This window comes from Meleagris gallopavo, chromosome 19 (assembly GCF_000146605.3).
Source record: "Meleagris gallopavo isolate NT-WF06-2002-E0010 breed Aviagen turkey brand Nicholas breeding stock chromosome 19, Turkey_5.1, whole genome shotgun sequence".
NCBI classification, from domain to species: domain Eukaryota; kingdom Metazoa; phylum Chordata; class Aves; order Galliformes; family Phasianidae; genus Meleagris; species Meleagris gallopavo.
In genome coordinates this window covers 4,412,558-4,434,467 of record NC_015029.2, presented here as the reverse complement: position 1 = coordinate 4,434,467, position 21,910 = coordinate 4,412,558, and the positions used below count along the sequence as shown (strand labels likewise).

Sequence of the window (21,910 nt, the reverse complement as noted above, 5' to 3'; positions counted from 1 at the left end):
AGAGAAAGCTGTAGACTTCAGTACGTTCACCAGAACATGCAGTGATATGTGTAATCTAAAGCAATAGAAAGTTAAGCTATTAATGTGATTTCTCAATCTTGGACTTTTATTAAAATTGATTTGCTAAATATTCAGTTTCATTTTTTTGTAGGATCTTAGAAATCAAGTGGAGAAATTACACGGTGAAATGGCTGAGAAAGAAAAAGCTGTTGAACATCATTACAATATTCTTTTGAGCGAAAGCAATCAGAAGTTGCAGAGCCAAGAACTACTTATCAAGCAACTAACAGACAACGTCAGTCAAAAGGATCTTTTGCTTCAGGTAGGTAGAGCTGAGTCAAAATGAAAAAAGTGAAGTTATCATTTGACTTTGTACGAGGAATGATTACAAAGTCCCAATTGTATTTGGATTTGCTGTTGATTTTGATGATAATCCTTCCATTCTTATAATACTGTATTTGCAGAATGGACATATAATTATGAGGATCTGTGCCATTAAATAGATTTCTTCCTGGGGTTACATTAAGCACATGGACAGAGGGGGGAAAACGCTTTTCTAATATTTATGCAGAATTTTCACTGCTGTGATAAGATCCTTAAAAGCTTTGCAGTGCCTGTGATTTACAATTTGTGCAGAGATCAGAGGAAGTAGAAGTTGAGGAATAGGTATAGACAGTGAAATGTTCTCTCTCTTTTTTGGGGGGGGAGGGAAGAGCCAACTCCAAACAAACAAAGTGAGATAGTAGCTGCCTGAGTGTTACAAGTCTTGCTCAAAGCTTTTGCAGCTGGAAGTATGATCCTGAACAGTACTGATGGCACTCAACCAGGACTGTGACGACTAATAATTGAGCTTACTCTGCACCAGAGTGCATGCATAAATACTGCTGAGTTTTCAGATTTAATCAGCATTTTTTCTCTTTTTGTTTTTCGTTTTTTTAATTTTTGTTAGTATTTAAAGGGTCGAATAGCTGGCTGAAGCTTTTGTTCTTTTTTTTTTTTTTCATTTCTATTTTGCTGTGTTGAGCTTCTCTTTTGTAAGATTTATAAAGAACACGCTGGATCATCCGTGGTTATTTCCTCAGTTTTGTTTCTGTGTATATTTTACAGTATAAAACCAGAGTGAGTTTTGCCAAAACGTCTCATTGTTTTCTTTTGTTAGAAATCTGATGAAACAATTAAAGAAAAGGAAGCAGAATTGCAAGAGCTGCTGAATAAGTACAAGAACCTTCTAAGAGACAATCAAGAACTTGAGCTGAAAAATGAGGGGTTGGTAAAGGAAAAACATGCTGCACAGTCTGAACAGTCAGTCATCAGGATAGTCAGAGAGTTGGAGGTGAGTTTCACATAACTGTGATCATCTGCAGATAAATACTTTGACATGAAATTAATCATGATTTTCCCTTTGTCTTCATGCTTGTGGATTTGCGTACACTGTAATTCATCCATGAAGCAAGGGGCAGCTTTTCTTTCAGACCAGTACCATTTGGGTCTGTAACAAAATGTTACAGACAAAATATTAGTACTTGAGTTATTATTTTTAGATTGCTTGAAATGCTTTGCAAGCCTACGGTTGTGATGCTCTAGATTTGGCATTAAAAGTGTACACAGAATTGTGCACTGATGAACTTGTAAACTTGATTCCTGAAAAGTGCATAAAATAATTTGTCTGCCTACCATACACATGTAGAGTTTTGTGGTCATTAGGGTATGGATACTTCTGTGAATGGGGAAGTATCTCTGCTGCTGAAGAGCAGTACAAAGGAGAACTTGTGCCCTCCTACTAGGAAAGGAGAAGGATTAAACTTATCTAATGAACATAAGAGAGAAGGGACCTTGAGTATAAGAAAAAAGGGGGTTAGGTGTAAAGATGTCTAGAACAAGAATTTAAAGCAAAACAAAACAGGAGATGGAATAAAAATATATATTTTAAAAATGGTAAATAATATATGCGCTTTACTTTATTTGGTGCCATAAATTGAGAAGGACTGTTGATACCTGAAACGTGAGATCAAAATTCGAAGTCTCAAAATATAGATATAGTTACATTTTTGCCCCTCTGTTTTGGCACTAGCCAAAGGGAAAGATCAAGGACTGCCAAGAAGTTTTTGAATCAATTGCTGACTCCGTCAGTGCACTGTTTATTGTTGTGCCCAGATTAGTGGAGAAAGAAGTTTCTTTTAGAAATACGTTCCGTTTTTTGTCTTTTTTGTATCACTTGCAGTATAGTCTGTTAAGATCTCCAAAAGGATTATGCAAAGCAGCAAGAACCAGACTGGTACTTCCTTATGGTGGAGAAAGCTATTTCATTTCTTTAATAATAAATTGGTCACTAATGATATTTTCTTGAGGATATTTAAAATGAAAAGAGCCAATGGCAAAGAAAACATGAGTACTACGTGTATTGTCACATTGTGAATACACTAGTGATGGAATGTTTAATATGTTAGGGACCACATTGTTAAATAAGGGAGGTGCAAACACAGCCTTAGACATGAGTTATTTGACAAGCACAGAGTTAAGGAGCTGCATCACTGTTGGCCAGGATACCAACAAGGAGTGTAACAAAGTGAATGAATATGCATACAGAGAAAATAAGGTCTGTGAAAGGCTGTGTAGAAGTTTTACCTGTGTAAAACAAACTGCAGTGTGTGCATGTACCTTCTGTAATGAAGGGACCTAGTAGTGATGGAAAATCATATAGAATTATTACAAATCCAACAGTGATTTTCTTTTGGGCACCCCACTTCAGATGCAGGTGTATAACCAGGAAAGAGAACAGTGGCAAGTGAAGCCATGCATGGTAATGACCCAATACCCACCTGCTAATCACAACCTATTCTGTATTGCTGGTTCACTTAGTGATTGTGAACAATACCTAATCACAACCCTTTGTCCTCTCTGCTCAACCTCTGTGTAAGATATCACCTCTAAGAACCCCTTTTGGCATATTAATCATAAGTTTTTGGACACAGATTATCTGGAGCTCTGCTCTCATTGGCTGCTTTCGACTCTTTGATGACTTTGCAGTGCTGCACCAACTCTCAGCAAATGCACAGTGGGATCCTCCCCACCAGAGAGAACAGAAACCGAGCTCTTCTGGCCTCACTGATCTCTAAAGTTGAAGAAACGGAATTGAGAGATGCAGAACTTTCTCTCTTTCATCATACCTTTTTACTTTATTTTAATGTAATGATAAATTTTAAAGCAACCAACATTCAAAGCTCTGCTGGGTGCCTTGGCCAGGCCGGGGAAGATAAATGGCAGTTTCCAATTAAAGTTTGGATTCTTGAGCCACTGTTACGGGCTAGAGAGAGCAGGGGAGGGATGGAGTGTGCGAGAGCACTGCTGATGAGGTTAGTCATGCAACTGCTGCCTCTGGTATCTATGAAGTCTTGGAATTAAGTATTTTTTACAGCAAGGAATTTAGAAGTGCAATGGACTCATGTAATTTTGAAAACTGTAGATGATTTTGTGCTTAATGCTGCTCTCACTACCAATACTCCTTTACTTGCAAAGCTGTTTTTGTTGGACAGTTTGTTAGGCAAATACATTTCTAACAGATTTTTAGACCTTTGCAGTTCATTTCAATACTGAGAAAAGCAGGAAAAAGCAGGAAAATTGAGAACAGTGGCTCTTGCTCAATCCTGTATGTATGTTTCTGGGTTCTGTTGTGTTACACATATCACCTTGCATACAGCAGTAGGGAGCCAGTGATGTGAGTTTTAATTCTAAATTGGTTTCTCCAAGTGTCCAAAAGATTGGATTTGCTGTGATATCTCTCCATAATGTCTGTTTCTGAGAAGGGGAGCTTATGTGTCACTCGAGGGGTAGAGTAGGAAATGAGAAGAGCTGAAACCTGATGTTTCTGCAAACAACACAGTGCTTTTTAATTCCTGTACAATCAGCACATTATTTGACTTCGGTTATAATTACTGCAGTATTTTGGGAGTTAATGCTGTGCAGCCAGGGAATTGAAGAATACTGTGTGTGCAGTTGTGATGTCTGATTTACTGCAGTTGGTGAAGTTGTAGTCAAAGCATGAAGTCGTTGATGTAGCCAGTGCTGCAGTGGCTGGGTGCCCTGAGAACCAGAATTGGTGCAGCTCTGTGGATGTGTCTTAACTGGTAAAACTGATGCAGTGTTGTTGCCAAGTCATCAGGGAGATGGAAAGTGATTTTTTTAATACAAGTGTCTGTTAAACAGTTATCAGTGCTTTGTAGTTGTTGTTTTCAGCCTCTTCCAATGGCTGTTGTGAATGCATAAACTGGGAAGCAGTTCAGCTTCTGGTCTGATGAGATTGGCTCACAGCTGACATCAGCCATCGTTCCTGTCACGATCCTTGTGCTCACACACTGCAGCCATGATGCTTTTCACTGTTACACTGATTGTGGCTTCCTGGTGGGATGGGGATGTGTGTATTGCAGCAGTTTCATCTTAGCAGAGTTAGCCTGATGAAGTGATATTTGCAGATGTTTATAGTCCAGTAATCTCGCCATATATATCATCAGGAGGGGCCATGAGTTCCTCAGAGCCATCAGCTTTTTGACATTTTCTGTGGTTGAGATGACATCTTCTAAAAGTCAGCAGCAGTCTTTAGCTTCAGTAATTTCCATCTTCAGGTCTATGACTCACTGGCCTGTAAAGATTTTGATCTTATTAGTGATTGTTTCATTTACAGTAGACCATACGTCCTGTTCTCTGCAAGGTCGTAAGGAATGATCAAATCCTGGTGCTGATGGCTGCCTGGCTGGGTCAGTGCTGGGCTGTAGGTTGTGGCCTCATCTCTGTTGTTCATCCCCTGACCTTCACAGGTTTTGAAGTGACCCCAATGAGGCCACCAAACATTCCGGTGACGTTGCCACTAGGTTACTTATTGCAGAGGTACAACCCTTTTTCCTTTCATTGCTTACAATTGCAGAAACCTTTTAATGAAAATAAGTGATGTTTCCCACTGCTGCTGCTTAGCAATAGTATTTCAGATTTAAATATAGACTTTAATGTATTAGATTGCCTGCTTTCACGGGAATATAAATCTTCCCCTGCAATATGGTCCTGGATGTCTTGCAGCTATCTCTTCTAACACATTTTCCCTCACACCATGTGTCAAGAGGTTTAATGTTTCATTAACTCCCCCAGCATTATGGTCTGTGTAAGTTACGGAGCTGCCGTATGGTTTGTGTACCTTTGGGGAGTTGATTGGAATAATTCACTCCTACGCTTTATTTAGAAGTGACAGTAATGATGTACCCCAAAAATATGCGTGCTGTATCTTCTCATCCTTAGTATCCAGGGAAGAATCTGAATGATCAGGAATGCTTCTTCATAATTTTGCTAACCTTTACCTAGCTAATTGAATTTAGACTTTGTAATAATTTGCCTATAATCTGTACCATTTGGAATTTAGAAACGGCCCTTGTCTCCATTAATGGAGGAAAAAAATGTTGGGAGGTTTACATGAGGTTGCTCAGATTTTGGTGCAAATGTTGAACTGAATTAACTCATGAATTCAGAAAAAAGGCTAAGAAAAGAGGCAAGGTTCTGTGTAGCACTGCTTTGCTAAGCAGCAGTCACAGCCCCTGAACAATTGGTAACAGCCGTTATCTAATGTGCCTGTCCTAAACTCTCCAGAGTGACATTACTCAGAAAGACCTTCTAATTAGGGTACGGTTCTGTAGTATTTTCAGTAATAATTGCAAGGCTTGTATCAGACATATGGAAGAGTTCAGTAGAACTTTTAACAGACTGTTAACCAACTAAATTAAGTCGAAAGATTTATCTCTTCTTCTTCCTTTTGTGTCGTTGATCAGTGTTGTTGTCAGCGATGAACCCTCTTCCAAACTGAATTGCAATCAGAGTACTTGATGCTTAATGCCTATTCTCACAAGACTGGGATTCCTGCACGTTGCTAAGAGTCCTTAACTCAGGCTGTGAGATTCATTTTTTGACACTTTTTAAAAGGTATTTTTTATTAATGGACTCTGGATCACCCATCTCAGCCCGTTTGCCTTTGTGTTTCTCAGCACTCAGCCAGCAGAAGTCATTGCTGTGTGCTGCTTCTCTGCTCGCCTTGACAGTAAGCTTGACGTGAAGCTCAATATTTTGCTGTTCACCTATTAAAAAAAAATATATATTTAATGCACAAACAGCACGAGAACCTTGAAACGTGTGTTAGGGCACCGGTAGGGATGGTGCTGGTGGAGCGTGATGAACACAAAGACAAGGTCACTTCTTCAAAGAGCCTGCAGGGTTAAGTGGCACGAGCTGCTCTTTCAGCACTGAGATCTGTTATGCAGATTACTCAATGGAAATAATTTGATCAAAACTTGATTACATTTGCAAAATATTATTTAACATGTTTGCTAGCGCACTGCGAAGTACGAGCATAAATAATTAAAAGTAAACAACAGTTGTCCTTGCTTTTGTGCTGTTTACTTTGCAGAATATGAAGTTTTCAAATTAACAGTCTCTGCATCGTTAGCGTGAATTAACGAGATTCTACTGTAGCTGAATTTTTGTTGCAGTTTCCTGGCTTAGGAACTGCAATTGAAGTAATAACAGCTGCTTGAAACTCCTGGGTGTAGATTTCTTCCCTGTTAATGATGTGTTCGCTAATGATTTAGTATCTCTTGAGAGTTTAGTTTCCAGTCTTGAGGTTGTAATGTGGAGAAAATAGAATTACCTTTCATTCCCGTCCTCTGGAGTTATCTTGTCATGCTGGAGCCATGCACGCTCCCCCCTGGCTGTGGCACTTTTTTTGTTTGTGCTTTCAATTTTCAGGTGGAAGGAAAAGTGAGAGAGCAATGTGGCCTTTTCTTCTCAAACAGAGACAGAAGATACTGTGCCTGACATTAATACATCTACATTTCCTTTAGATATCCCAGTTATTTTCTCTTCTGAGCCAGCTGACATCTTAGGTATTTTTATGTAATAAGTGCAAGCAAATACTCCTTTAAATAGCTGCATTTTTTTGCTTCCTGCTGAAAAAGTGGCTGAGTGGTTGTTGGATTGAAAAAAGTCTTCGGAGCTTACAGTGGATGCTTACTGAGAAAGTAGCACAGGAGTCTGGATTTATTCTAGTAATAATATACCTTCTGTGAGCAAGGCTGCAGGCAAACAATTTTTTTTGTACAAGTAAAGAAAGCAGCTTGGAGTGACCCAGCTTGAGTGTTCAGACTTGACGAGCACGAGGCTGGCATGTACATCCTGTGTTTGCTGGCTCAATGCAGACCTTTTTAGTCAGAAATGGAACAGAATTTGCAGAAAACCCGGCCCCCAAAGAAAAGCACTTTCATCCAGAAAATGGAGAGGACTGCTAGGACTATGTTCTAAAATGGGCACTTGGTCTTTGGGCTTCTACTTGCCTTTCCCTTTCCTTCCCTGTGATAACAACTTGCTGGGTTGAACCGTTGTTTAGATAGCTAGCTCACTTATGATAGGTAAATAGCAAACCACTATTCACCTCCTGTAATAACAGCAGATTTAAGTGTCATAAATCATTTCCAGATTCATACTATTTTTGAGGTGGGCACTCCTGTTCAGTGACTTCTGAGTTGCTCTTTTCTCCTTTTCATGCCTGCACGAAGTTGTAGACATGCCGTCTTAAAAAGTGCATTAAAGATAACTGTTCTTTTTTTTAATTTAGGAAAAAAAAGAATCTGAATATGAAAAGCTGATCCTTGCTTTAAAGAAGGAACAAAATATTTATTCTACACTGGTGCAGACCTTTAAGGAATCAGATAGGTGAGTACGTTTCCTGTTTTGATGGTCAATCTGAACTCAAAGAAAGTTAGAAGGTGTGAATAAAGGTGCAGCTTAACTGGGTAGGCAGTATTTTGTGCAAGCTAATTGTTAACAGGTGATAAACTTGCTGTTGTAGTCTTCTTAAAAAAGAAATATTTTTGTAAAGAAGGAAATGTTATTTCAGTGAGCTGGATATTTCTGAAAATATTTCTCTTTGGATTAGATTTCCATTTGCATACAAAGGAAGCAGATAGGTTTTCAGAGGAGGTTCTTGTCCTGTGTTGGAATATAGGGGAAAAATCAAATCACCGTCAGCTGTGCTGGATGATTTACCATAGTCTACTCCTTCTCAAATAATAATATAATGCTTACTTTAAGAGTGGCACAGTGAACATTTTGATGAGAATTAAGCAGGTAAGGTTTTGGAGATGTTTAGACAAAATAGAGTAAATGAAATTTTCATAACGTTCTTTCAACATCAAGCATTCAGAAGCATTCTAAACGGCAGGAGGTAGTGCTTTTCAACCTTTTAATATCAAAGAGCACAGCATTTTAGAGAGAAATCTCTAACCTACTTTGTATTCTGCTATTGCTTGGCGTTTGAGGAAGAGATGTTATGATGAAATGAGGAATATTCTTTGCCTTCGGGTAAAAGAAATACTGTTTAATAAAATGTACTTTTGCTGTTATAATTACAAATATCTTAATTAGGTAGTGGGGATGTTTAGGAGGTGGCTCCTCACTCTTACTGCCTGAATGCAGTGGCTCATACCTGCCAGCTTTTTGGGAATGCATGTTTGTATTTCGCAGTCAGTGTATAGGAACTGTACTTTGGAAAGCAGCAAGTGAGTAGCACTAAGGTAGATGAGATCTAGAATTTGAATTAGGCACATTAATAGTAATGCCATCCTGTGCTTGGCCGCAGCTCAGAAGCTGTTTTAGAGAATAGAATCTTTCTCATTAGAAATAGTGATAGAAGGCAGACTATGGAGATTATTTCTTATCTCCAGGAAAAGATCAATGGCTTTTGTGGCAATCACCAAATGAAGGAGGGAGCCCATTTGGTTCAGTATTTCACACAAAGTGCCCTACCGTTGAAACAGTCTGTGGGTAAGGTGATTGTGTCAACACTGTGTAGTGATGGCAACAACAAAGAAACAGACCTGCTGCTATCTTTTCTTAGAATATCTTTCAAATGGGGAAAATTATAACAGTAGCTGACTGTGCAAATTGAATGGGGGGTTTTCAAAATAAGTTGCCTGATGTCAGTACCATGACATTCCTTGTCTCTCCAAGCAGAGAATCGATGCTTATTCTGATAAAACCTTTAGCTCATGAGGAGGAGAGAATGTGCTTACTTAGCTTCTACTAATGTCTTGGTTTGCTTTTCTTCTTAATTTTTGCTGAGCGTTTAAGAGAGCTTTCTCTTCAAAGATATTCCCGAGCCAGGGAGCGTGAGTTAAAGGAGTGGGTTCATGTGCAAGAAACACTGACAACAGCACACTTGTCAGAAGACAGACCGAGAGTCTTTTCATATATGCTGCCTTTTAATTAATGTGTTTCTGCAAGATGCTGTTATCCTCATGCAAGTATGATGCACTGTTTGCTCCTGTGTAGCCTCCTGTAAGGCAGATTTGAATTTTGTTTTGAAAGATTCCTGAATTCTTAGGCATTTCAATCTTGTGGGTTGGAAATTCTTAAAGTACTGAGGTTTGGAGTGAATTTAATGTCGAAATAAATCATACAGTGAGTTCGGTTGCACCTTATTTTTTATTAAATGCTGTTTATTTCATACTGTTACAATTTCAGTTTTTAGTGTAGTTAAGTCTTTTTATGGACTGATTGTAGCTGTCTTGTCGGTGCTGTTGAAGGGTGATGGCATGATCTAGCAAGGGACAGCTGGATGTGCTGACATGGAGAGAAGTAGGGGGCAGTGACTGATGCTAAAGTAAGCACTTTGGTGACTCTGCTAGGAAAAAAAAAAGCTGCTTAAGGAATTAATTCATGTTGACAAATTGTCATTTTTAAGTTTTGAAATTTATACCCAGTTAAGATAATTGGCACCATTTAAACTTGAAAGGTCTTTTTGCAGACTGCTGGCTGATGGAAGAAATAAAATAGTTGGGTTGTGCCCGAATCATATTTTCAACAAAATGTGATTATTTATTTATTTATTTTAAATACTTATTTTTTTAGGGGAGCATTGGATTGCATATTAGAGTCCTGTAGCAGGGGAACAGAGTTTCCATGGTCACCATATAATGGAATACACTGAGATTGGTTGTTTTGGTTTTCCTTCAAGTAAACAAACACCCTCACAGTTGCTCAACACAATGTATCTGCTTAAGCTGATTTAAAAGTAGCAACAGTTCAGAACAGCAAGAAGAGGATGTGGATGTAAAGGTTTGATACATCCTTTCTGTATAGGGATTAGTTAACTCTTACACATCAAAATGATGGAACTGTGCGATGAAAACCAGTGCTGGCTGCTGTGAAATGGGGTCTTTGCAGAAGCCTGGAGGCGTAAAAGATGCTGCCTTGCCTAACTTCGAATCAAAATCTAAATGTTTCTGTTTAACTTCTGGTTTTCTCCTTTTTTCCTTAGTTTAAATAGCTTGCAGGCAGAACTAAACAAGATCTTCATGTTACGGAAACAGCTCGAAGATGACATTCTAGCCACTCGGAATCTCCAGAAGGTCTTAGAAGATCAGATTAAGAATGCTAAAAACAGACAAGGTCTGTATGCATGTACAGCCCATCCCTTTTCTTGATCTTCTTGCACAAACGAAAACTGGTTTTATTGCACTCAGTTTGCTGTGATGGAGGAGAACCGTTTGAAATTAGGTAAAGGTGTAAAAAGACTTCAGCCTTCTGTACTAAAAATTATTTGGGGGATTTGTAACAGAATATCTTTGAGCAATCAGAACGCTGTATAAAGGGACAGCTTTTCTCTTTCCCCGCAGCAAATGTTAGTAATTCTGTGGCAATTCTACTGCAGCGATCATTTCAAGCTGCCTACAATTTTGTACCCATAGAATTTACTGTTTTCTGCAGAAATCAGATTCCTGGCTCTGTGGCCGTGGGATCACTTTCTGTCCCTGGAACTTTGTAATTGGATGATATTTTGCTAAACAGCTTGTGTCTCAGGAAATTGGTAGACTCCTCCTAAGGCAAGAAACACCTCCAGAGAAGAAAAATGTAGCCAGTAGTTTTTATTCTTTTGTAGTTTATTCAGAAATATTAGAGCTTTTAAATATAGTTTGGTTTTACTTCTTTGAAGATGTTTGGTTTTACTTCTTTGAAGATGGTTTAAGTATGATGGATATTAAAAGTTCACTGCATGTGCAGAGAGATCTATTTTGTTCTTAGGAGATATATTAAAGAACAACAAAGCCTGTTCACTTGGGCCTTTCAACTTAGAGTTTCCATTTTGGCTCCATTCTTTTCTCCACTTTGATAAGTGACCAAAAGTGAGATTCTACTTTTTCAGAGTTTCCAGCCTCCAGAATAAAGAGGTGATGAGCAGCCAGGAGGAGCCCAAAGGAACCGTGGGTACCCCTGGTCCAGCTGTCAGAAGCAGTGGGGCTGTAGCTGAAGCTGTTAGGGAAGAAGACTGAAATTTTGTGATCATCTGTGAATCATTGGATCCTCTCAGCTTCCGTAGGATCAGTGTCAGAGTTGGGAATAGAATTTGGATGTCTCCTCTTTGTCAAAATTCAGAGATGCTTTCTCGCTACCTAATGAGATAATATTAAAGAATTGTCATCTATGCTGTAAATGAACAGGTGTTTGTTGGAACATAACAAACCAGTCATGTGGTTGTAGAGGAAATGAATAACTATTTTCAATTCCACTTGTTTTCAGTTCCTTTGGCCCCAAAGCAAAATGAATTCTGTGACCTTGGCCAACCTGGCTCTTTGCCTTGAGACTTCTAACTCTTACAAATACAGCTAGAATAACTGCTCATGCCTTACTTATCCTTCCTAAAAAATGTTTCTAAATATAATGCTAAATATGCAAATTATAATGTGGAATTGCATCCAAAACTCTTGCTGATAACCACAGAAAATACAGCATGTCTGGTTGTCAGAGACACAAAGAAATGTAAGGACAAAATTGGTTCAATTGAACACAAAGCTTATTTTGGGGAATGAAACAATTTTAACAGGCTTCCCCCAGACTTCCTGGTAGGCTCTTATTTGAAAAGTCCTCTCTTTGCATTTTATGCTTTCTTTTCCTGCAAACAAATGAGAGTTTCTGAAATAATTTCCGTTGTTGGTTATTTTGACAGATGAAACACTATCTTTCTGTGGAGATCAAACATCTTATATGAGTATTTGCTTAGGAGAGCAAGATAATTTAAACCTACAGATAGACCATCTGTCTCTTGAAGAACTTAAGAAAAAGGTATTAATTTGTTTTAATATTTACTGCTTTTAATGACTTAATTCTGATTCATTTGTAGTTTGTGAGTCTCTCACGGGAAGAAGCATTTTATTTAGATATGACTTGGTAGTTCTGAAAGGATTTGATGTCCTTATCTATGTGGTTTGTTATCCACCCTTTATGAGCAATTTCTCCTTGTTACACAACATGAGCTTGAGAGTCAGCTGCAAGGTAGGTGAGCTGCTGCAAAGCTTTTCAAATAGTCAGACAGCTGGATTCGAGTTTCAAACTCAATGCCCTGTTTTAATGATCATGAAGTATGCCAACTGGAAAGAAAAGTTTTTGTATTAAGTATCCTACAATGCACATCTCACCTGCCCTTATTAATCATGAATATGGTAGTGGTGTCTGTAATTTATTCTCTATAGCACACTCCATCACAGACTTCACAATTTTTTTTGACAAATATGAAATGTTAAAAAGGAACCTTGAGGTAGGTTAATATTATCTTCATTCTACATAAGTAGAACTGAAATTCAAAGAAATTAAATTTGCAGACAGTTGTCAAGCAATAGATTAGTATTGGAGTTCAGAAAACTGTTCTAACTCATCATTCTGTGCGTTGATCTCTGAGCAGTGCACCAATTTATGATAAGGAACTGTGCTGAATGCAATTGTTTGAGATTGAACATGAGCGAGGCTTTCCATTTCTCATGGGCAGCTGAATTGTAGGCAAGTGTTCAAAATCTGGGGGTGGGTAATGGGAAGGAAAGAAGCTTGCCTTATACTGAGCAGGTGTAAGTAAAAAAGCCCCAGATTGTCTATCAGAACCATTCTGAGGAACACTACTTTTATCTCTGAACATATTCCCTCTGGCAAATTCAGGGACAGCATTAGCAAAAGATGTTGATGAACCATTTCTTGCCTCAAAAAAAGGTTCTATGAGTGAATACTGATCTGCTTTTCACAAATATACTAACTGCTCTAATAAAAACATTTCACCACCTTCTGCAAATGCTGCCTTCTTGATATAACTACGCAAGTCTGTGTCACTGTCTATTCAAGAGTCTTGAATGTGGCTGTTCACTCTGATGCAGATTTTATATCTGTGAAATAACTCAGTGGTAGTGTCTTATAGGGTGTTTGAGGTACAGGAACAGATTGCTTCTGAGTGTTAGTATTTCTATGTAGTGCTGGCTTCCCTTGCATCAAAAAGTTTCTTCATAAATCAGTCTGTTGTTGTGAGGTGCTCTTGAGTTTCTTTCTGTTGCTGAATAATGAAGTTTGGTGCTTCATCTTAGCTGGAAACTAGAGTCTTCCAAGTTAAGATTTCTTGAACACCAACTTACAAATACATTATCACGTTTTCCTTACATAGGGAGATTGCCTTATGAGCAGTTACAGAAGCCCAGACATTCCAACTTTGCAGTTTAGATTTCCATAGAGATGTATATATTATAGTTTGCTTTCATACTAGCATTGATGCCATCAGTTTTGCTTGTTCTTCCTTTGGTTGTTTAGGTTACTGATCTTCTCTTGATGGTTAAGGACCTGCAGTTAATTAATCAAGAACTTAAGATGAAACAGCTTGGATTCTTCACAACAGATTCTCAAGGGAAGGAGGCAGTGAAGATATTAAACCAGAGTGAGGTAGGTTTTCAGTGTTAAAGCAGTGAATCTGAGTCTCACCTCTAGTGTACCTTGTGGAATCGTTTACATAAGTGCAGAATGGCCATAAAACCTGGGGACTTTAGGTCGTTAATTCCTTATAGTAACTTAAATTAACGATGGAAATAAATTTAAGAGGTTAGCACAAGACCTCACAATCTCAATTCAGCAAGAGTTCAGTGATGTTTTTAGGAGTTTTTAAAGAAACAACATATATGTTAAAACGTTTATTGGGTCTGCCATCTGTTGGTTTCCTCATTTAGAAGAGGAAGAAAGAGTTAATTTTGCTTTATAAAGTAAGCAATGTCCTGTCACGATTGTCTCAGTACAAGGCACAAATTCCACTGGTGCCATCAGAAATCACAAAATATTCTTGGTTTTTCAGTTTTAAGACATACTTTTATTACCTTTACTTGAAACACATTTTAATCGAAAATATGCTTAAATTACAGAACAACCTTTAGGAGTGTGGTGAATGTAATTAAAATAATGAATTTTCAGGTTGTTGTAATGGTTCTGCACTGAAAAGCTTGTGGGCAATCCATTTCAGAGTGCTTTTGCTTTCTGTAGGTGAGTCTCCCTGGTCATTTGCAGTGCCATCCTGCAGAGGGTGCTGCACCCCCACCGATGCCATGGCTCAGACCGAAGGAATTTGTGTCATTATCGTGACAGGATATCGTGATCGTGCGTTTCCCTCGGCATGGGTGGAACATGTGAGGCTACTTAGGAAGCTGCCCACGTGAAATTAGATGCAGGATGGCAAAGAGTGAAACCTGTGAAATAGAAGCCCTCAAAATTCTTGTAGCAGACATAGGAATGTAAAATTTGGTAAAATCTGATTGCGTGTCAGTATGGTGACAGTGCTGGAGAGCTCAAAAGTTAGAGGAGCTGCGATTAAATGCTTTTAGTTTAAAAGGTACTATTTCATCAGCCTTGGCAATAAAGGGCTATCTTGTTTCCAGGTTAGGGATTGTGACAACAGCGCATTTTGCACGTTAATAACTGTTGTCAGAGAGACCACGTTCCATTTCTTGTGTGTATTTTGGGCAAAGATTTGTTGGCAGGTAGTGCTGAGATGATGCTAAAGAGGAATTGGGACAGGAACGGGAGCACGCACCCTTCTCGGGTTCTTAAAATGAACCCATCTTTCTTTTCCTTCCGAAAGCCAGAGCACAGATCAGATAAATGTGCATCCTGGGGTCTCTGCAGGGCATCTCCCAGGGGCCTGGTGCTCCGTTTCTTGGCCTCGTGTTTGGAAGGGAGTGAGGAGAACAGGAAAAGGTTGTTTGCGTACTGTCCTCTGAACATCTGCTTTCTCTGAGAGAAGCAGCCTCAGTGATTTCAGCCTTCAGGGCTCCAGGGATCTTTACAAACCAAGCATATCAGTGGTTCATTTAGGAAAAGGTTTTCAGTCCCCAAGGAAATACTTTAAACAGGCTGCTTATTTTTAGCAGACTTTTTTTTTTTCTGCCCTTAAGCCGTTGATTTGCTTCTAATATTTTGTTGAGCATTAGATTATGTTCCTTGGAGCACGGAAAGTTTCCTTTCGGCATCTCAGACGTAGGACCAGGCTTAAACTGCAGCGATTCCTTGTTGTGGTGTGCTGTAACCTGTTGGTCTGACATAAGAGTTCTGTGCTGAGCAGCACTGCTTATTTAGCCCAGTACTGGCCTGGGAAACTCCTATACTAGAAAATATTGAGTCAGGAGAGGTAGATGCATTAGGTGGATAAGTCCTATGTGCTAATAAGTTGAATTTTAATACACAAATGTGTAGATTCAGGTCATCAAACCCTACATGGAAGACTAAAATTTGTCACTGTTTTATGACAGTGAATGTGGTTGGAGTTTTGATTTTCTACGATTGCAATTAAGAGCTGTCTTTTTAAATGTGTGTTCTTGCTGTCTATCAGAGCTCTGTCTGTCTTGCTCTGGTTTTCAGATTGCCTTTACTTTGTGTTGTCCTGGAAAACCAAGTTTTAAGTGAAAATACCAAGATAATTGAAACGTGATTCAGAAGTTAATTTTGAATATAGATTTCTTATAGTAAAAGGCAAATATATTAATAGACTGCACCATCCAGTTACTTAAAACCATTAGAGCTGATTATAGTGCTAGAGATCAGAAGATAAAAAAAAAAAAGCTTTTCTCATTTATTTCCCATATACATTTATGTGCAAATTTGTGCTCAATTAAAAATAAAAACAACAAACCCACGCATGCGTCCAATTCCCAATGTTCATAGGAGGCAAAAATAACACTCCCTGCAGAATCCTGTTTGTCTGCAGTTGGATGGATGTGCTGAGAGCCAAGACTTTGCAGCATGTGATACCAGGGAAGCAGGTTTTTCTTTTTGTGTCCCAAGTTTCAGCTCCACACTTTGTATCCATCGAAACTATAAATATCACATCCACAACCACAAGGCTCCAGTTTCTTTCCTTTCAATGTGTCATCTGAGTCTCTGTACCTATACTCTTAATTTACTGCTTTTTCTTGTCTCAGGTTAATTTTTCTTTAGCTCCCCATGACTGCTAAACACAGCAGTGCTGTTATTGGCATAGTGCTTGAAGGGTAAAAAATGGAATCCAATGCAAGTCTGAATCTGCTGTGCCAATGCTGTATCCTGCCTGTGGTTTAGACTCCCAGGCACAGCATCGTTGGTATTTACCATCACTCATGTTCCCTATTTTTAATGAGGTTCTAGCAGCAAAGATCTTAAATAACCATCTTTTTCTATTAGATCGAAAAAAGATGCTATAAACAAAATGATATAAATGTCCAGTCTGGTTGAAATTCTAGCTCAGATTTCTTTAAATGGAGCTGTTTGGATGCTGTCTACAGTGATTCAGAGGCTCTGTGCTGTGCTTCTCCTCTGGTGCTCTGCTGCTCATTCTTCCCAGCTGGGAAGGGTTGGAGCTGCTCTCTGGCTCAGCTCTGCTACAGTTTGGGAACCTTTGTTCCAAAATGTTCCTAAAATACTAAATTTTGCCAAATTCATTCCACAGTGCAGTCAAGAACTCCCCCCAGAAAGTACCAGTTTACTCTGTGACCTACAGGAATGTAGCCAGGGATGTAAATGAATTATTTTCACTTTTCTGCATTACTAAGTACTTAGTTATATATCAGCAAAAAAAGTAAAAAAGACCAGAGCTTGCTTACGCTGTGCAGCTCCAAGGGCCTCATCACAGGTAAATTTAAAACCATTTGCTGCAAACTGGCAAATTTAGGCTAGACAAAGCAGATGTAACTGTTGTAACTCTCTTTAGAAAGCTGCATGTGCAAGAAGAAGCTCTGCTTCTTGGGTGCTGGAGAAAGGCCCTAATGGTGCAGCAACTAAACGTGAATTCTGGCAGTGGGAAAATAAAACAGGCACAGTGGGAACATGGCTGAAAATGAGGTCTTTTGTCCGGAGAGACTAAAAGATGCTCATTTGTTATTGTAATATTTGAGGGGAGAGGGTTAAATAAAAATGAAGTAATGTATAAAATAAGGTTTCACTGTAATATGAATAATTCCTGGGTTTTATATTAATTTTCTTTGATCTTGTTGAAGAAATCTAATTTGGTGTTTGTTACTTTGTATTACAGGCTTTTTTTGTTTTCTTTTAAGACATGTCACTGACTTATTTATGCATGTTTCATATCACAGTATTTTTTTGTGCTACATTTTCACATCATTCCATACTTTGTGTAGTTTCTTGAAATAACAGAAGAGCAGGTGAAGCAGACTGAAGATGGTGACAATGACAGGAAGATGCAGAACAGTCAGTTTTATGAGAGGGACAGTCAGGTAGGACTCAGCACTGCACTGTGTTTCTCCTTAAAAAGTCCATAGTTCAAATGATGTGAGGTTTGTCTGCTGCCATCATTGATGAGAAGTATTTGAGATCCTTCTGGGTTGGAACACTGGATGTCATGGTAACTTGCTAGAGACATTTGTGTACTTGACACAAGCTTCTGGAATCCGCTGTCCTCTGATCATTCCAAAGCATCATGGTATCTTAAAATAATTCAAGAAAAAAGGAACCTCAGAAGGTCATAAAGTGTAAATTGCTGGACATTTCTAATAGTTTGAAAATGGTGACATGCTAAAATATGACACAGAGTGACACATTTTGAGTGGTTGTGTTGAAGCACAGTGACATTCTGTTGTATGTAATTTCTGTGTTTCTCTGTTGACTAGATACGCCTTCGTGAAGCCATGGATTGTCCTTCTGGGGTGGATAAGCAGGTAAATATTGTGTTGTAAAGATTCTCCTGCCTCTTAAGCATTTTAGTGCTCACTGGTGATGCCTACCCACAAAGCTGCGTGTACAGGTGTATATACTCATGTAGTTGATACAAAAGACTCCCATTGACTTTAAGGAATGCTGAATTACTGGAGAGGACCCATGTAGAAACAAAGTCTCCATGCAGGAAGCTGGCAGTTTGTAAATAGTTTAAGATATGTCCTGTCCTTGCTGTCAGAGCTTGCAGCTGGTGATCCCAGGACAGAATTTGATATTGTAAAGACAAATGATTCAAAGATCAACTAAAACTAGAAAGCTAGCAGCGATGTGCAGGCAGCATTCCAGAAATTTCATACCTATTCAAAGATAAATACCTTCAGGGAAGTCTACTTACTACTGAACAACTGACCTGTATGAACTAATCATGTGAAATAGATGTTCATTTGTTTTTCACTTAATAACTGGTCAGTGAAATGTCTGTGGATGCTTCTTAATGTAGATAAAGGGCATCAGGAGTTAGAAAACCTGATTACAAAAAGATTACAGCCCTTAATTTAATAGAACATTGCATGCCTATCTAATAAGAAAATATTTGCAATTTTTTAACAGATAACTCCATCAGGCTGTTCAGAGAGTTTCTGCAAAGATAGACATTATAGGAATCCAAATAAGCCTCAGCTTGAACATGATACAACTGGCAAACACTTTGGCAGAATAGGGATGAGTGAACATGAAACAGAAGAGATGAACTTGCTCACATCTCTTTTAAGAGAAAATAGAACATCTGTACTTGAATCTACGTAAGTATGAGAGAGATGCACTGCTTTTGACAGTATTTCTATTTGAGAAGAGAATAAAGTAATTTTGCTAAAGTGAATTTAGATAATGGCACTGTCTAATTTACCTGAGAGATTGGCAAGGCGCCTTCAGAGCCATTTTAGTCTATCATGCAATTAAGTAATTAGGAAACATACTATCAGTAGAAATCCTTATGAAAAAACCATTACAAGAAAAAAAACTCCCCAAAGTTATTGATATATGGAGCTTTACTGTACAGAAGAATGTTTTCAGAGTGGGGACTAGCAGTGCTAAAGGGCTCAGATGACAATACATACTACTGCTTTCTATTTGTCTTTTTATTTATTTATTTTTTGTTCTGTTTTTAATGATACTAAAATAGCTGAAAACACAGGGCAGTAAATGGTGGTGTGCTGAAGGGAGTGAATCCACATTGCTTAGAAGGGATATGAGTGAGAAATTATGGATGGTGGAAATGGAGTTACAGTGACCGGAGGGTTAATTTTGATTAGACATTACTGGTACCCTTCGTGGCCTCTGTATCTCCTATTTGTGTGTGTGTTATACTACAGTGCAAGCAATTCCCAGCTGAAATGCAGGAACTGGACAATACCAAACAAGGTGTCTAGAAAAAACACACCCTCATTAGGTTTTTTCCCTCCCACTTTATGCTTAAACCACTTAATCTTTTGGTTGAAAACTCAATTACAGCTTTCCTGGAGATCGCTCTCATTTTTCTTTCTTTGTTCTTTCCACGTTGTTATGACTATATACAGTATTGAATGAGTTTTTCTTCCTGTGCCCATCAGTGCTGTGCTTTCAGAGTAATGGGAATGACCTTCCATATACTGAGAACTCAGCAGTGCTGGTAGCAGAATTTCCTGTGGAGTTACACAAGTCAAATCCTATTCTGTGTTCAGCATGCACTGCAGCTGACTTTACTCAAGCAGTTCTGTGTTTTTACATTGCTGTTCAGAACTCTCCAAGAGCTCCAATGATCTTGGCTGTCAAAGCACCAGTCGGTGATAAATGAGGAGTTTATTACTCATAGAAGATGAACAGATAACATTGTTTTATTTGTTAACTTTACTTAAAAGTCTGCTAATGAGTGATTCCGACGCCGTCATCTTTGGCTCTCTAGTGGGTAATTTTTTCTGTGTTCAGATATCAATGACCAGACTGGCTGATGATGAGCCTGTACTTTGGGTAACTTAATTCTCACTAATGACATTAGATACCAGACAGAGACATAAAGAGCCTAGTTAGTCTGTAGCACTTCAAATGCTAACTATATAAATGCAGTTGTTTAAAATCCTAGCTTATATGTTTAGTGGCACAAACTGTTTTTTATTGGACACGTGATATCATCTGTAGGATTTGAAGACTTGCTTATGCCTTAAGTGCCTCTTATTTGGCTTCAGTTTCATTTTCAATGTTGTTTTCAAAACTGTTGTCAATGGACACTGGTTGTGAGGCAGTGTGGTGGTCTGCAGTGAGCTGTTTCTGCAGGCTTTTGGCTGCTTTCTCCGTTTCCAGCTTTAGAAAAGCACAAAGGGACCCATTTAAGAAAAAAATCAACCTCTAGAGCCTCCCGTGTTTTGGTGGGAGTTTTATTTTTCAAGTATTTAAATCCGAGAGTAAACTCATTTCAGAATACATTCCTGTTTCTTCTATTGCTGTTATGTAAACAATTAATTTAGTTACTAGAGGTTTACTAACTGTTCATGGATGAGGGGAGGGCTGGTAGAGCATATATGGTCATGAACAGAAGAAAAGTGTTGATGAGATAATTTGTGTTACAATTCACGCTGTGAAAATGTTTCAAAACCTCTGTTCATTAGTGAGTAATTCATTAGTGCATAAAATAAAGCCTCCTGGGAATTTCAAGTACGTCAAGATGCTGCAAAAGTGTTTCTTAGAAGGTGTTCTTGTTTGCTTAAATAAAAATCAAAATTCATGCCTTTTCTTTCCCCCTTCCTGAGTATAGCAGACAAGAAGAAATGAAAACTATAAATGAACTGTTAGATCATCTGAGCACAACTGAGCAAGAACATTCAAGTGAAGACACAGAGAAAAAGAATGAAGATCTTAGGCAAGTGATTATTCAACTAAGAGCTGAACTCAAACATTTCAAGCAGGCCAATAAATTTTTAAAGCAGCAAGCAGAATTAAAATCAACTTTTGGTGGGAAAGAGAAGCTTCATGCAGATGCAACGCCACAGATTAATAAGGATATTGAGTTGCTGAATGCAGAACTGAAAGATGCAGCTACACAAACAATGACTTTCGAGGGTAATGTCATGAGATTCAAATGTGAAGGCAATAAAGGAGCCTCGGAAGGGAAAACAAAATATTCAAGATTAAATGCAGGAGGAGAACTTCAGCAGGAAAATGTGTGTAAGAAGAGCGAGCAGCATGAAAGAGGCTTTTTTTCAAGGAGAACAACTGAAGTAAGTTTATTTAAGATTCTCTTTTTAGTACCCAGGGAGTAGATGTACAAAGAGAAAAGTATGTGTCATTTCTAATATTAGATTTTGCTTTTGTGTAATTTTTAAAATTAAAAAAAGAGATGTACACTAAATATTTGTAAGGTAATTGTTCTTAATGTTTGGAGCTTTTCATCGTGCACTTCAGCATGCCTTAGAACATTAATTAATGGAATTTCAATCCTCACTGGACTAGGCACCAGTAAATATGATAGCTGTTGGATAGAGACATAGATTATGGCATAGTGGCCTGATTCTGTGCTCCTCATATCTCAATATAGATGCTCAAAGTGCAGAACCAGAGTGTTCATAACCTCTGGTTTATTAAGTGTAACTAGCAAGTGAGATCTAGAAAACTGAAGACTTGTGTAATATCTCAGAGCACACAGGTGAAGCACTAATGGTGGATTTCAACAAACTCTAATCTTTCTTCTGTGCTTTTATGAACATCTTACCATCATGTCTCTCTCTTAGGGATGTTTGAAAGTTTTATAAACTGGGAGGTCAGTTCTTCGTATTTGTTTTGGGAATTAAGAGCACAGGATCTGCTTTGTGCACAGGCTTAGTTTGCTTGTGCTGCTAAAGTTTTCAGGGCTTTTGAAGGT

At 38.4% G+C, this 21,910-nt stretch overlaps 1 protein-coding gene across 7 annotated transcripts in view; it reads left to right on the top strand.

Annotated features, from left to right (window-relative positions):
- CDK5RAP2 (CDK5 regulatory subunit associated protein 2) overlaps positions 1–21,910 on the top strand; it is a 73,022-nt gene that overhangs the window by 21,653 nt on the left and 29,459 nt on the right. For 6 of the 7 annotated variants that reach the window (XM_031556170.1, XM_031556168.1, XM_003211223.4 and 3 more), the window contains 10 exons: positions 152–322; positions 1,160–1,333; positions 7,643–7,740; positions 10,346–10,476; positions 12,032–12,147; positions 13,648–13,776; positions 17,487–17,582; positions 17,976–18,023; positions 18,631–18,821; positions 20,807–21,269. In XM_031556170.1, coding sequence (XP_031412030.1) covers positions 152–322; positions 1,160–1,333; positions 7,643–7,740; positions 10,346–10,476; positions 12,032–12,147; positions 13,648–13,776; positions 17,487–17,582; positions 17,976–18,023; positions 18,631–18,821; positions 20,807–21,269 — 1,617 coding nt within the window. The remainder of the gene's footprint in view (positions 1–151; positions 323–1,159; positions 1,334–7,642; positions 7,741–10,345; positions 10,477–12,031; positions 12,148–13,647; positions 13,777–17,486; positions 17,583–17,975; positions 18,024–18,630; positions 18,822–20,806; positions 21,270–21,910) is intronic. The other variant, XM_031556169.1, reaches the window with a different exon arrangement.